Source organism: Octopus bimaculoides, chromosome 11 (assembly GCF_046866305.1).
Source record: "Octopus bimaculoides isolate indiv1 chromosome 11, ASM4686630v1, whole genome shotgun sequence".
Taxonomy (NCBI): domain Eukaryota; kingdom Metazoa; phylum Mollusca; class Cephalopoda; order Octopoda; family Octopodidae; genus Octopus; species Octopus bimaculoides.
In genome coordinates, this window is record NC_142938.1 from 38,131,884 (window position 1) to 38,147,021 (window position 15,138).

Sequence of the window (15,138 nt, forward strand, 5' to 3'; positions counted from 1 at the left end):
TTGTGTATGTAGACAACGACCACGATAAAGTTTGAGTACCCAAATATTTTATCGATGTATTTACAAATGTATAACCAATAAATTAAAAGATCAGTATCTAATGAACGTAATGGTAAGGAATCTTTTGAATATAACCTGTTGGGTATTATAAGGAAGTTAGTACAAGGGGAAATTAATCACTGCATATAATTATTATGTGTTACTGGACAAGTTAAAGTTAGCACTTTTATTAAGTACAACATAAGCATGTTATTTACACGTGAAAGAAATGGGGAGAAAACTCATTGAGACAAGCGACATAGGTTCCCCAAGACACCTTAGCGGCTCTCTGGTTAGGTTGAATTTGTCTATAGCTGTTAACCATCCTTCTAGAATCTTCAGCCAAACTGTTTGGGGGTAAAAGCTCGCATATTTCTCTTGAAGATTGCCGCCTCAGGTATAAATTAACCACTTCTGATTGGACGAGCCATATTTGCGAAGGCGTTAACTTTTATAGCGAGACTCCTTTTATGGAAAGTTCATGGTTCTAGACTAGGAAAATATAAGGGCCATGGTTCGAATTACAAATGGGTTCTCGATATAGTAATAACCACACACATTTGAGCATCAACGTCTGTTCTAATATTTTGCTGTGGGTGTGCGCAGAAATCTACATTATGCGTAAATCCTGCTTTTCTTTGCAAAGTGTGTGCATCCATGTGACTAACTATCGCTTCAATTTCTGCAATTAAAAAAAATAAATTTCGATCTTATCTTGAAATCTTTGTATGCGTATATTTATTCTTTCCCTGGTTATAGAATATATGTGCGCACAGGTTAGAGGGCAGCGCCAACATCTTAGAATAGTTTTCGAAGAACGAACTTTCTGCCAATCTTTGCATCGCATTAGCATTACTAACAATCCTTGCCATATGAAGCACTAAACAATATCATGCATGATATTTGAGACTATTGTGGAGTTTAAATAAATAGAAATATTTAATGTAACAACATTATTTTTAAAGTAAATAAAGAAAAGAGACCAGTAAATGATATTATTTTTGGTTTTCAATTAACGCCGAACATAAGATACACATATGGGATAAAAGGGTAATGTGGGAGTGATTCAGTGTAGTTTCTTTAAACATAATCAGAGATCAAAGTCGCATTAATCGTGTTTTCCCTCCTTCTTAACTCGAGCCAACAGGGATGGAGGAATTTCAAGTAATAATAACAAAATATCTTGTCTACTTGTCCGACTACATATTTGTAGGAGAGAAAGAGAGAGAAGATTGAATCTACCTCACTATATAACGTGTGTTTATTGAAGCCAATGAAAGAGATCTTCTAGTTGAACTGCTAGAAATAACAGTCAAATTCCCTTCAAATTACACCCTATTGTCATTTCTTTTAGTCAGAAATGATAATGTAATCCTAGATATACAAAAAGATGGAATTATCACAGCTGTAACACCCATGTTCATACGTCTACTCACTTAAAGCTGACCTGTTTAAGAACATCAACAACTGTGACATTTATTTTATTGAATTCACAATGATCAAATACAATGTCACTCTGGGTGGGATTTATCAACCTTATGATGAAAACAAAGATTTCTTACATATGCACAAGGCTGCAAAAGTTTTAGAGGAAGGAGAATAGTTGGTTATATCCACACACCACATCCTCATACCTAACTGGTTTTTATTTTATCAGCCTTGGAGCTAAGAAAAGCAAATTTGATGCTTGTGGGGTTAGAACTCAAAATGTAACTAAATACCGCGAAAGTATTTTTATCCAACCCTCAACTAATAATGACAACACAAATACGTAACGTTCAATTGCCATGGGAGTGTGCATATATAAACATAATGTGACAGGCTCTAATATATATACATTAAGATATATATAGGGTGGTAGAATGATAGTGACCGAAATTGGCACAGAACCGTTATCGACAGCCAATCTTGTTGAATAATTTCAATTGAATAAAACAACATCGACATCCAACTATCACTATGGAGTAACACATGATCTAGAGATTGTTTTGGATAGATCTTTTAGGAATCATCAAGTCAAGTACAGTCCAAGAACAATAAAAACAACAAACATCAATCTCTCTCGTCTTGGCCCAATTCTATAGCCTCACACCTAGCAAAGTTCTGGAATTGAAACATTATCAACTGTGTCACCTTTCTTCTTGTTCTTTCTTGGCAGCACAATTATTCCTTCTCTCACAGCCACTGAGTACTTTCCGCATCTCAAATGCCATCGTAGCTCTCTCACTTCACCTCTTACTCTTAGATGTGCATCAAACTGATTCAAGGTCTTACAGCTTCAGATCATGTGAAATAGCATCACACAGACCCATAACGTCATTAGCTCCAAACATTATGCTGGAGTGTACAGCATTAAGTGCAAAGGAACAACAACTGCTCAGTTCAGACCTAATTAACTTTGTCCACCTCTATTGTGACTATCACCAGAATCTATGTTATACTGAAACAGACAGGATATCAGAAGGAATATTACATGCCCAGACTGCAATATTGCACCACATACACTCGAGCACTGCTTGTTAACATGCAACATGACCCTCCATTAGTCAGACATACAAGATATCAAAGCTATAGAGCCATGGCTCACAGTCTGTCATTCAATCAACTATGTTGCATACATCTGGCTTGCCCTAAAACCACAACTAAATGAGCTGAGAGTAGGAAGTTAAACATCAGAAAACTTAATAACAAGAGTCAAACACAAAACGAACCTGCTGACAAATTTCAAAATATTTTATTTCATTTAATACAAATATTTTGTTTACTAGGTTAAAAAAAGTGGAAAATGTGTAGCTTGTATAGTGAATTTCATATCTTTTTCATAGACATTAGCACTGACAGTGAAGTAAAATGATCACAACAAAGAAACAAAACCAGGGTTCAAACATGACTTGAAGTGAGCTTACTTTCTACCCAACAGTGCCAGCTTTTAAACAAGTTCAAAATATTACTATACATCCATACACATATGTGCATACATCTACACACATGTGTGAAAGAGAAGGGTGGAAGGAGATACAGATATAAAAATAAATATGGTCATGTCTGATTGCTGTAAAAACTGGAGGTATATGGGAGTTGATGATAATTTCATTTTGGATTTGGGTTTTACAAAACATAAGATTAACATTTATACATCAAATCTTGTAATGATCGGTCAACATATATAAAAGAAAACCACTGCTAATGAAGTCAAATTTTTCTAAGTGTACATCACATTTTTATAAATAATCTTTTATTTATAGTTCAATTGTTTATATTCACAGGTAACATCCATATCAAGTTCTTCATAATTCATAGGCAGTTAATTCATGTAGCTAATCTTTTGTTAGTAGGAGGACATTTACATAAGTACTCCTCTTGATCATAGAGCCAATACATTCCTGAGTCAACAATCATGCAAATTGAGGTTAGTATGCAGATCAACTGCTGTACATGGTAATCTTCTGATGTTGGAAGAATATTAACTTAACATATTTTTGGTTCTTTGATAAAAATTGATTTAAAATACTTTCTGTGTATGGCTCAACAATCAATTTTTTTTTTTTATATAAAATAATAGAATTTGTTTATACATTCCCTTTGTACAAGTCTTTGTTTTTATTCCTTTTCTTCTCTTAACAAAAAGGTCAACAATTCTACGGGATGTCTTTCCTTTGTGACTTAACAACTATATAAGATTTTCTTCTGTTTATTGCTTAACAATTCTAGAGGGTTTTTGCATTCATGGGCCAACATTCTCTTGCATGCATACATTCACAAAGGCATGGAATATATACATGTATACAAACGTATATGTATATATAAATACACATTCACACACACATGCGTACATATACAAACACACCAAGAGTAAAAAAGGCCTTATTTGGATATTTAATCAGAGATCAACTGAGAGAGTAGGTTAACATCTCATAGATCATTCTGTTTGTGTGTGTGAGTGTGAAGAGAGAGAGAGAGTGTGTGTGAGTGAGAGAGAGAGAGAGAGAGAGTGTGTGTGTGAGAGAGAGAGAGAGAGAAAGAAAGAACTTGTTTTCATTTACAGGATGTTGACAAGGCTTTTAGTTATTTCTTTTTTCATTTCAAAGTCAACATTTACATAAACCAAAAGTCAAAAAATTCATATTGGTTTAAATGTAGTGGAAATTAAATACTCCCCCCACACATCACTGCCACATAATTTGAATAACATTGGTAAATGATGGAGTTTTCATCAGAAAATAAAGGTCTCCAGAAATAAAATGATTATATGTCTGTCCTTTCTGTCAGTCGTTTTTCAAAAGTTAAACATCATTTTTCATCATTCACATTATTCCAAACTGGTTAGTTATTTGAATATTTGGTCATGTCTGTAGGCAAATGGATCTGCTCAACTACTCACAGTCATATACACTGTCAATAATGGTAAGCTGATCAGGTGTGAACCTGTAAAAGAGAACAATCTTCAAAGATCAATAGCTTATACACAAATCAAACATAAAAATCTGAAGTTTGTTTTACATAGATATAATGGTAGAATAGTCATAAAAATAGCATTTTAGTCACACAGTTGACAATTTAGTCTTCACTGGGGAAATTTTCTTAGTCCTTTAGTATTTAAACCGATCATATCTGGCCCCAAACATCCAACCTATTTTATATTCAAATCAACCAGATCTGGTCTTTCACACCTAGCCTAGAATGTCATTCTAAAAATAAACAATCACATCACTGAAATCTTGAGATTATGAAATATATGATCAATTAAAAGCAATGTTATTATAAATGAGCATTACATTTGACTGAGTAATCTAAGTGCTAAAGGATTACATCTTAAAATATTTTATTAATTAATTCTTATTTCACCAAATGGTGAAGGATGGTAACAAGTGCTTTTGAAAATGACTACCTAAAATATAATCTTAACCTTCAAAGAGGTTCATTTATTTAGTGCTATTGAGACCTGGGTAGAGGATTGGCCAAGAATTTAGTTTAGGTGTAAGAAATTTCCATATAGGAGAGCATGAAAAAGGACCAATTGCTACACAACAAAGCTGGCAATGATGACCCTCATCATTTAACATCCCTTTTCCTATGCCGGGATGGGCTGAATGGTTCAACATGAACAGATGAGCCAGAGAGTTGTACCAAGTTCTAGTGTCTACTTTGGCATGGTTTCTACAGCTGGATACCCTACTTAATGTCAACCACTTCACAAGGTGTTACTGGGTGCTTTTTTACATGGCACCAGCACTGGTGAGGTCACCAAGTAACTGACAAGACCCTTCAAGTGAGTCAGGTACAATATGTTAAATATAAAAAGCATTTTCTTTCCATTTTTACTTATTTACTTTTGTAAATAGTTTCTTATGATTAAATGTATCCTGTTTGATTCTTCATAGAATCGCAAATTCTAAGATCTTTAGAGACACAACTAGACTACCGATGACCTGTTGGATCACTGACAGTTCAGGTTATAAAACACTGAAGCTGATTTCAACATTGCATTAAAATGAAAGTTAATTTTATGATGATTGAGTTAAATATTTCAATTCGTTCATGTGGTCACAGGTCTGGTTCACAAGTTCATATTTAAGGTTTTATAGATTATTTACAGCATCTAATAGAAATAGAACTTCTGGGATAAACTTGAACTCCAGTAACAGCATTTATTTATGGCATATGTGCACACTTCTACAAAAATGCAAAAGGAATTGTTATATAATGCAAACATAAAATTAATGGAAACAATTCTTGCAGTATTGTATATTTCCATTTCAGGTTTAGGTTATTTTTTGAGTATTTTCCCATTATGTGCCGTTTTGGCCATTTATGAAGATACCTCCAAAACCCGAGTATCTCAAGAATCCATGGTGTGATTTACATGAAACTTGTTTTATTCCACTTGTAGTCACATATCAGGAGTACCTTACTTTCCCATTATGCACCAGTTTGGCTGTATTAAATTACCGACAACCACACATGCAAGCAAGCAATCACAGAGTTTTAGTAGTATATAGATAAAACAAAAATTGTAATATTCATGCCCATCCACATACAAAAGTAAAGTACTTTAGATATATCTAGAAACTGAAACCATGTCACTAAATATCTGGAATGTTAACTTTGACTCTATGGTTTTACAACTCTGAATAAAAAATCTGAAAAACTATAATAGGATGATTTTTTCCCACTCTTAATCTAATCCTTAAACATAACTGGATTCAAGCAAGAAAGCTTTGTTTCTAACAAAGCATAGTAACAGTTTTATTCAATAAATCACTGACACTGCTTTGTGAGTAAGAGCATTAATACTATTAATTTAGAAACCTAGAACAAAGATTCTGGTAGTAAATTTGCATCTAGGAATAGAATTCATCTTGAATCTGTGCATCTTGAAACAGCTATACTACTGTATAAAAATACACATCAAAGTTAATGACGTAACATGGAGAGAATTATGAAACAGTTGTAACCTTACGGGAATATTAAATCTTCATTTGCTTCTCACATCTCTTGGTTCAGTGCTTATTATTATGTGTGTCCATGTGTGTGTGTAAGCACATACAGAAAAGGATAATGAAATATACCTGATCTCAATCACTTTGGTAACAGTTCCCCCTTCAGCTTGTTACTCAAACGATCTTTCTGTAAGTCAAAAAGAGAAAGACTGTTTGACAATCCATGAAACAGAGATAGAGAATTACAGAAAACAAAAAGATATATATAGAATGAGTGATAAAGAGTTAATGAGAGAGGGGAGGGACAGCTGTTGCAGCCTAAAGAGGGGAAAGAGGAGTCGTATAAACAAATTAAAATAAAGAATATACTATCATTAAAAAGTAAGAAATGTTAGTGGTGGAGTTGTTAGTGATAGTGTGTGTGTGCAAGTAGGATACACTGTAGAAATGAGGTGCAGAGAACAACAAAAGTCTTTAGCTGAAATATTTCATCTCATCCCACATCATAACATACTACAGTTCACTCCATGTCACAATAGTATCCAATATTTCACCCCCTATCACAACAACATAACACATCACATCACAACAATATATCGGCCTTCAATACTTCCTCTTAAACTGAAGAATTGAAATGTTTTTTAAACATTTCATCACAGAAACAGAGGCTGCACCCATGACCTTTGCATGACATCCAAGACCGATAGGTTGAGAGTGTGTGAAAAGTTTACAGTTCATAGCTTGCGACTAACTACTATGATCTCTCTAAGTGAATCATTTAAGTGATACTGACAATGTATAAGCCTACAAGTACATTACTCATGCACCTGTCCCATTTGGCAGCAGACTTCCACAAGAAAACCACTTCCACTTATACTCTCTAATGAGTAGAACTACATAAAGAGAGATGTAGAAGTAATGCATCAAATATGATACCCAGCTTTCCAGAGGTTGAGGTTGTTGTCATTGTTCAGCTGGTCCTACAATCCAAACACCAAAAGCATTCCAATCATCACTTTCTTCAATCAAGGTTTTCAGGACTGAGGAGAAGCTATAGTCTTGGAACAACTTGGTTCAAATCCTTGCAAGTGAGTGGGTCCGTTAAAACAGGGGTTCTTAACTGGGTGGCAGCAGGTCCTAGGAAAGCACACAAGTTGGCAACAAGTATCAAGTGGGCAGTGAATGTTTAGAGAAGTTATGATTTTTCAGAGATAATAGAATATTCAAACCAAGCAGAGTACTTATATTTGAATCATCATCATCATCATCACCATTTAATGTCTGTTTTCCATGTTGGCATGGGATGAACAGTTTGACAGAGCTGGCAAGCCAGGAGACTACAGCATGCTTCACTGTCTATTTTAGCATGGTTCATGCAGCTGGATACCCTTCCTAATGCCAACCACTTTACAGAGTGGACTGGCTGCTTTTTATGTAGCACCAATGAGGTCTGGTTTGACAAGGTTTTTACAATCTGTAACCTAGTGGTTCAGCAAAAAAGATCGATAGCTTTACAAAAAATAATAAGTACTGGGGTCAATTTGTTCAATTAAAATTCTTCAAAATGGTGCCCCAGCATAGCCACAGTCTAATGAATGAAACAAGAAGTAAAAGATATAAAGCCTGGAAAGAGGATATTTGTAAAAGTCGTCCCATAAAAAGGGGAACAGAGCTATAAAGGTTCAAAAACCATTGCACTAAAGGTACTCAGTAGTTAGGTAGCTCATTAAATCTACCACTCAAAACCAAGGTCCCTCAGTAGAACGTTCATACATCTTCCAGCTCCTGAATTTTGCTAACCAAGTTCAAGGTGATGATCAATAGGATCAAATCCCAAACTATGTAATTGTGAAGAAAACTCCTTAAGTACACAACCATGTCTATGCTCATTTTTAAGTCAGTAGGAAGTAATTTGAAGGTTCTATTTCTAGCAGATTTACTGTCCATATAGAGGCACCCTCACTGAGATTGATTTAACCAAGTATTCCATTCTGTTATAAATTTATGGTTTTTTTATGAAGAGTAAGTAATATCATTAATCATGTCTTGCCACTGAAAACTGAATGCCTAGATTTATTTGTACCAAATTCCTGGCAATTAAAATTCATTAATTAAGAAGGTGAATTGTCTTAGTTAACCATGGCCACCTGGGCTACATTACTTCCACCTATCTTACTCACAACAGCTGAAGCACAATTAGGAATTTGTCAGAGAGAAAAGTATGAAGTTTTTCAGATCACTGCTAGCTTGAGTTATCATCTACTTTACTCCATATTACTGTTGGAAGAAAGATGACGATAACAAAAAAATAAAAAAATAAAAAATAAATGAATAAATAAAAAATAAAATGACAATGGGTGTGTGACTAACCAGGCCGCCTTTCCGAACATTACGTATCTGCATCGATGAAGGTCTTTTCACTTGTAGTTCTTTTACTTTGCTTTGAGCTTCTTTGATTCTGAAAAAGAAACAAACTTTATCTTCACCTACAAAAGGATTTGAAACCACAACTTTCAGATTAGAAGTTTGTTGCTCTAGTGGGTAAGCTAATGTGATTGCTCTGCCTGCTAGAAATAGCAAGCAAATCTCCTTCACCCCCTACTTCCGAACATCTTGCAAAAAAAAATAAAAAAATAAAAAAACACTGATAATATAGTGTTGCTATATTGGGATAAAAGATGAGATAGTGTACCATATCTAGATAAAAGATGGGATTGCCATGGTTAGAATATATTTGATCATAGGTCTGCTTAATCTAGAGCTCAACAACAACAAATAACAATGAAATGTTCAGTTAGCTAAATGGTTACCAAGTTCATGAGCACTTCATCGATTACACTTCAGACTTGAGCCATAAAATCTCCACACTTTACACACATTCCTTGTTGTGATGACATACAACATATCTAGCTACAGACATACTGTCAAGCTGATACTATTACATGTTGCCAGTTGGTTATTCAAAAGTTGGTGGGTAGGTAGTGGTGGTAGTGCTGGTGGTAGTGCTGGATGTACTGGTTTTGGTGTCAGTGTTGGTGGCGAGGTATTATTAGTTGTTGGCAATGGTCATATTGTCCTTGTTAATTGGATTATGATTGCGGTTTAGTTTCAAGGTAATCTTCATTCATTTAAGATCAACGACAATTTCATTCAACATTTGAAATACACTAAACTACCACAATATCTTGTGATGGTTTTCTTTTTTTTCTTTTTTTAAATTTCATCTGGAGTTGCTTATACTGTCCATAGTACAGTTGCTGATACTGTTAGTCATTTAGGAGTTGGTGTTAGTAATAGTGGTGGTTAATTTGGTGTTGATGCTAGTTGTGTTAGTGTTGATAATATAGTGAAGAAATAAATAAATAAAAGACACGGATACAGTGTAATAAGCAAACCAATATACATGCACACAAAACACATATACTGAACACAGACACACAGAGATCCAAACACATGTGCAGATAGGGATACATACCATAGACAGGCAAAATGGGATAAGTAAAACAAGAGGACACACATTGGATAGAGTTGCTTAAGAGGTCACAGGACGTATGACGAAAGCACTTTGACAAAGAAACTAAAACAATAATGCTGAAATGAAGACCAAATATATATACTGCATGTGTTTCATTGACAAAACATGACCATCCCCAAGTATAAGAATCCATCTGTTGTTATTTGTTTATTATTCACTTTACTTGGAACCCGCAATTCACTTAAATATATACATATGTTATAATTTAGAACAAACCATAAAAAGTTGTCATTATAGTACTCTGTGTTTTGAATGTCAGAGCGAAGAATTACGATGCATTCTTGTCGGCTATTAATGCCATTAATAGCTGACATGAATGCATCGTAGTTCTTCGCTCCAACATTCAAAACTCTAAGTACTATAATGACAACTTTTTATGGTTTGTTCTAAATTATAACATATATAAATAATCCTCTATTTATCTAATATTGAGGTCTTATCTTTTGTTGTTACTTTTTATTACTAGTATTATTTTATATATACACACATACACACACACAGAGAGTAGACAGAAGGATAATGTTAGGTACTAATTGTGTGCCAAGAAAAAATATGTGCATGTACACACACACACACACACACACACACACACACGCACACACACACACACACACAAATACTCAGTTTAAAAATTATGCATCATGCTCCATTAGTATTCATATTGATATCTACACACACACAGACACCCCCACCACCACCTACTTGCCCAAGGTGTTACACTGTGGGACTGAACCCAGAACCAGGTTGTGAAGTAAACTTCTTACCATATATCTACGTTAGCACCTGTGGTTGTATATGTGTATTGAGATATAATTTTCCAAATTGTGTATATATGTATCAGGATTATAGCTCTCCAAATTGTAAATGACCTGGAAGATCTTAGATAAAACATCAAGAAGTGACTTTTAGACAAAGAAGAAAGTGTAGGATTTAAACTGAAATTTATATAAGTTTCCATAAGGGCATTCTTACAGACTGTATCCCCAAATTAGTGAAAATACTCCTCCACAATTTGAGTAAGCATGAAATCTTATAATGTGAGGTAGCCACAATGCAAGGATGTCTGTATACATACATACACAAACATTTATATAATTTGTTGTTCATAGGTTACATCTAAGACTCAAAAGAATAAAAGTATGCAATAGGCACAGGCATAGCAGTGTGGTAAGAAATTTGCTTCCCAACCACAAGGTCCCAGGGTCAGTACCACTGCATGGCAGCTTGGGCTAGTGTCTTCTACTATAACTTTGGGCCGACCAAAGATTTGTGAGTGGATTTGGTAGACGGAAACTGAAAGAAGTTCATCATATATATACATATGTGTGTGTACATAAATATATATGTGTGTGTGTGTGTTTCTTTGTGTCTGTGTTTGTCCCCACCATCACCACTTGACAACTGGTGTTGGTGTGTTTATGTCCCCGTAGCTTAGTGGTTCAGCAAAGGAGACTGATAGAACAAGTACTAGGCTTAAAAAGTAAGTCATGGGGTTGATTTGTTCAAGTACAAACCTTTCAAAGGGGTGCCCCAGCATGGCCACAGTCTAATGACTGAAACAAATAAAAGAATATAAAGAAGGTACTGAGTGTATCTTTTATCTTTTACTTGTTTCAGACATTTGATTGCAGCCATGCTGGGGCACCACCTTGAAGGGTTTTTTAGTTGAATAAAATCAACTCCAGGACTTATATTTTTAAGCCTAGTACCTATTCTTTTGGTCTCTTTTGCTGAACCACTAAGTTATGGGGGAAATAAACACACCAACACCGGTCACCAAGCAGTGTGAGGGAACAAACACAGACACAAAAACACGCACACAAAGATACACACACACACATATATATATACTAGGGTGAGTCAAAAGGTAATGCCATTTTCTTCATTTCATGTGACATTTTTGATAAAAATAACTGAAAATTTTCCCAATTATAAATGATTATATCATTTACATTCTGAAATAAAGAGAAAAATGTTAAATGCAGAAAAGCTCGAAAGGTTTTAGTCATTGCTTTATCTCCTTACCATACTTGAACGAATACAGGCTCTTACTGTGCGTAATCCATGGGGAAACTTTATTGAATTTAAACCTGAGAACACTCCTTTGGCATTCCTGAGTCATTTACTACCAAGAAAATCTACATGGACAAATTGTTTTCGGTAGTAATACCAGAAGCGATCACAATTATGCCAGAACATAGTTTATTAGTCAATTTTCTGTTAAAAAATACGGTTTTGTGCAAAGAAATGATATCACAATACTTCAAAGACATTGTTTAATCATGGAATACTGAAGATGTTTCCATTAACAGTTTAGTTGTGGCACAAAGGCCATTACTGATGGGAAATGTGCGAATAATTGTTCAAAAAAAGCATTTTTTTGGTCACTTTCCATTGACAAATAGGGTTTTGTACATCAAAAATGCACTCATAACACTCCTTGTACATTGCTGCATCTTTTGACGCTGAAAACATCAAAATTAGCAACATCGATTAGAAGCAAATCCAAATATTGCCCCAAAATGACCTCAAAACTGTGCAGCCCGACCGTGTTTTCGAGCTTATTTTTGTAGTAAAAAAGAAAAGAGTTGTTGTGTAGAATACATACTTCATTTGGTAGTCGAAAGATTACTGAATCTTTTGATACCTCATACGTGAAAATTGGCAGCTCAGTTTTCAAATCCATAAGTAACACATGCACCACACACAGACACACACAAACTGTTTTATATATATATACAGATAGATAATCTGTAAATAATATTTTATATGCTAAAAGCTTATAAGCAATCACCATGCGTTGACTAAGGTAATAGTCATATAAGTTCTTGATGGAAGAAAGTAGGATTGTCCGTACACATACTTTTTTCTGTCATGGGTTTATACACCTCAGTATTAGACTATTTACCTTAGTCAATATATGGTGATCACTTATCAGCTTATAAAATACAAATATTATTATTTACAGATTTGTAAAACCGACACTGCTTACCAAAAATCATCACGTGTGTGTGTGTGTGTGTATACAATGGGCTTCTTTCAGTTTCCTTCTACCAAGCCCACTCACAAGGTTTTGGTTGTCCAAGGCACCACATAGCAGGACTCAGCCCTAGAACCATGTGGTTGGGAAGCAAGCTTCTTACCACACAGCCACACCTGTACCTTGAAGAAAGGGCTTTGGTATACCTTTTACCTGTTATTTGTTGCAGTCATTAGACTGCAGTCATGCTGGAGCAGCACCTCAAAGAATTCTAGTCAAACAAATCAACCCCAGCACTTATTATTTTTTTCATTAAGCTTGGTACTTATTCTATCAGTGTTTTTTAATCAACCACTAAGTTATGGGGACATAAACATACAAACACCAGTTGTCAAGTGGTGGTGGGGGAGAAACAGACACACACACACAGATTATATATATGGTGGGCATCTTTTAGTTTCCATCTACCATATCCACTCACAAGGTTTTGGTTGGCCTGAGGTCATAGTAGGTGCTATGCAGTGGGATTGAACTCAGAACCATGTGGTTGGGATGTAAAATTCTTACCACACAGCCACACCTGCACCTGCATGGAAACATTTGTACAATTTCATGTTATTCTTTCATATAAAACTATGTGAGTGGGTGGGGGTATTGTCAGATGATTTTACATCATTTCTTAACAACTAGGTGGAGTGAAGCTTAAATATGCAAGAAAACTCCTGCAGAGAACAAGAACTCATGTTTATGACCTGTTCATTTAATAAGTTACTCACACAGCTATTTCACTAATCCAAAGTGTAGTAGTGAAGGGTAAGCCAACAAGAGACCCCACATTATCAATCAACCTGCCAGAAATAGCAACCATATTCAGCTAAATTTCCTTTAAATCAAAGTACCTACTGATTAAGCACCCTGCTGTGAGGGAGTGGTTTGCATGCTCCTATGACCCGAAGAGCTCTACTGGCAGGAGCAAGTCTTCTGGCAGATACAACCAAGCCAGCCAGGTCAAAGGGTAGGAGCCAGACAAAATCTTAATCATCTAGGGTAGAAAACCTCAATGATAAAAATCAAAGCATCAGCAGCAAGGCATGGATGTTATAATGTTACATTGGCATGGTGTCAACAGATTGGTTGTGTGGTAGCTGCAACATGATGACTTTGTGCATCAACCAGTCTCAAGAGTAGACTACTGGGGACACATATGTATTGACATGCTATGTGACTACTTATGTGCTACTGAAACCTAAAAAAACTATCCGTACAAAATGAATAATAAAAGAAAAAAACAGAAAGAGAACTTTTAAATAATGTCGTTCTATATAACCCTAAAAAGTTGGGGCAGCCTTATCCATAGGCTAGGGAACAGAGAGTGCAGGGTATGCAAATATGCCTCCTAAAATTTTCTGGGTTCAATGCAAATGCTTTGAATGTCATGAGTTGGACCTGGGCTTGCACCCACTATTAAAATTTTCTCCCTGCACTTATGGCCATGACTAGAATGCTAATAATTGTAAGTTTGCTTAATCAGGGGGGAGGGTGCTAAACAACAACAGTGCTGGTGATGACATTTGATTAAAGACAAAAGAAGTAACAATGCATACAAGTAGCTACAAACAAAACTACCAAAGCAAATGTTACAGTTTAATCCTTCATCACCCCTGATCTATGATTAGAAATGTTCCAGCTGTGATCATCTCATCTATTTTTCAGGTTTGGTGTATCTAAAATCAAATTATCCAATGTGTTATTTGAGGGACAATATTTCTAGAAGGTAGAGAGCAACCAACCACACAGAGGCTCCCTTGTTAGTTTAACCCTTTTGTTACCATATTTGTTTGAAATACACTGCCTTTGTCCCAATTAATTTCTAACCCTTTTGTTACTGTTATTCTAGTGAAATATGCTGCATTTATTTCAATTAATTGTTAAAATTACAAAGAATCTAGTAAAATAACTTTTGTCGTTATCAATCTGTTTCAACTGTAGTTTAGTATGAAATTTTGAAGAAAGGTTTTAACTCAGACAACATTAAAACACAAAGTTTGCATCATAGAATCAAGGGTGATCTGAGGCAGGTTGGTATCAAAAGGGTTAAAATGATAAAGAATTTAGTATAATAATTTTTTCACTTTTGAGCTGGT

At 35.1% G+C, this 15,138-nt stretch overlaps 1 protein-coding gene across 3 annotated transcripts in view; it reads right to left on the minus strand.

Annotated features, from left to right (window-relative positions):
* Positions 1–2,754: 2,754 nt before the first annotated feature.
* The window catches only part of LOC106869955 (uncharacterized), a 130,463-nt gene continuing 118,079 nt past the window's right edge, over positions 2,755–15,138 (minus strand). For 2 of the 3 annotated variants that reach the window (XR_016243642.1, XR_001409471.3), the window contains exons 19-21: positions 8,850–8,937; positions 6,500–6,666; positions 2,755–4,464 (exon numbers count right to left, since the gene is read on the minus strand). Coding sequence is in view for 1 of the 3 variants with exons in the window: in XM_014915900.3 (XP_014771386.1) it covers positions 6,619–6,666; positions 8,850–8,937 (136 nt within the window). In the remaining 2 variants the exon portion in view is untranslated. The remainder of the gene's footprint in view (positions 4,465–6,499; positions 6,667–8,849; positions 8,938–15,138) is intronic. The other variant, XM_014915900.3, reaches the window with a different exon arrangement.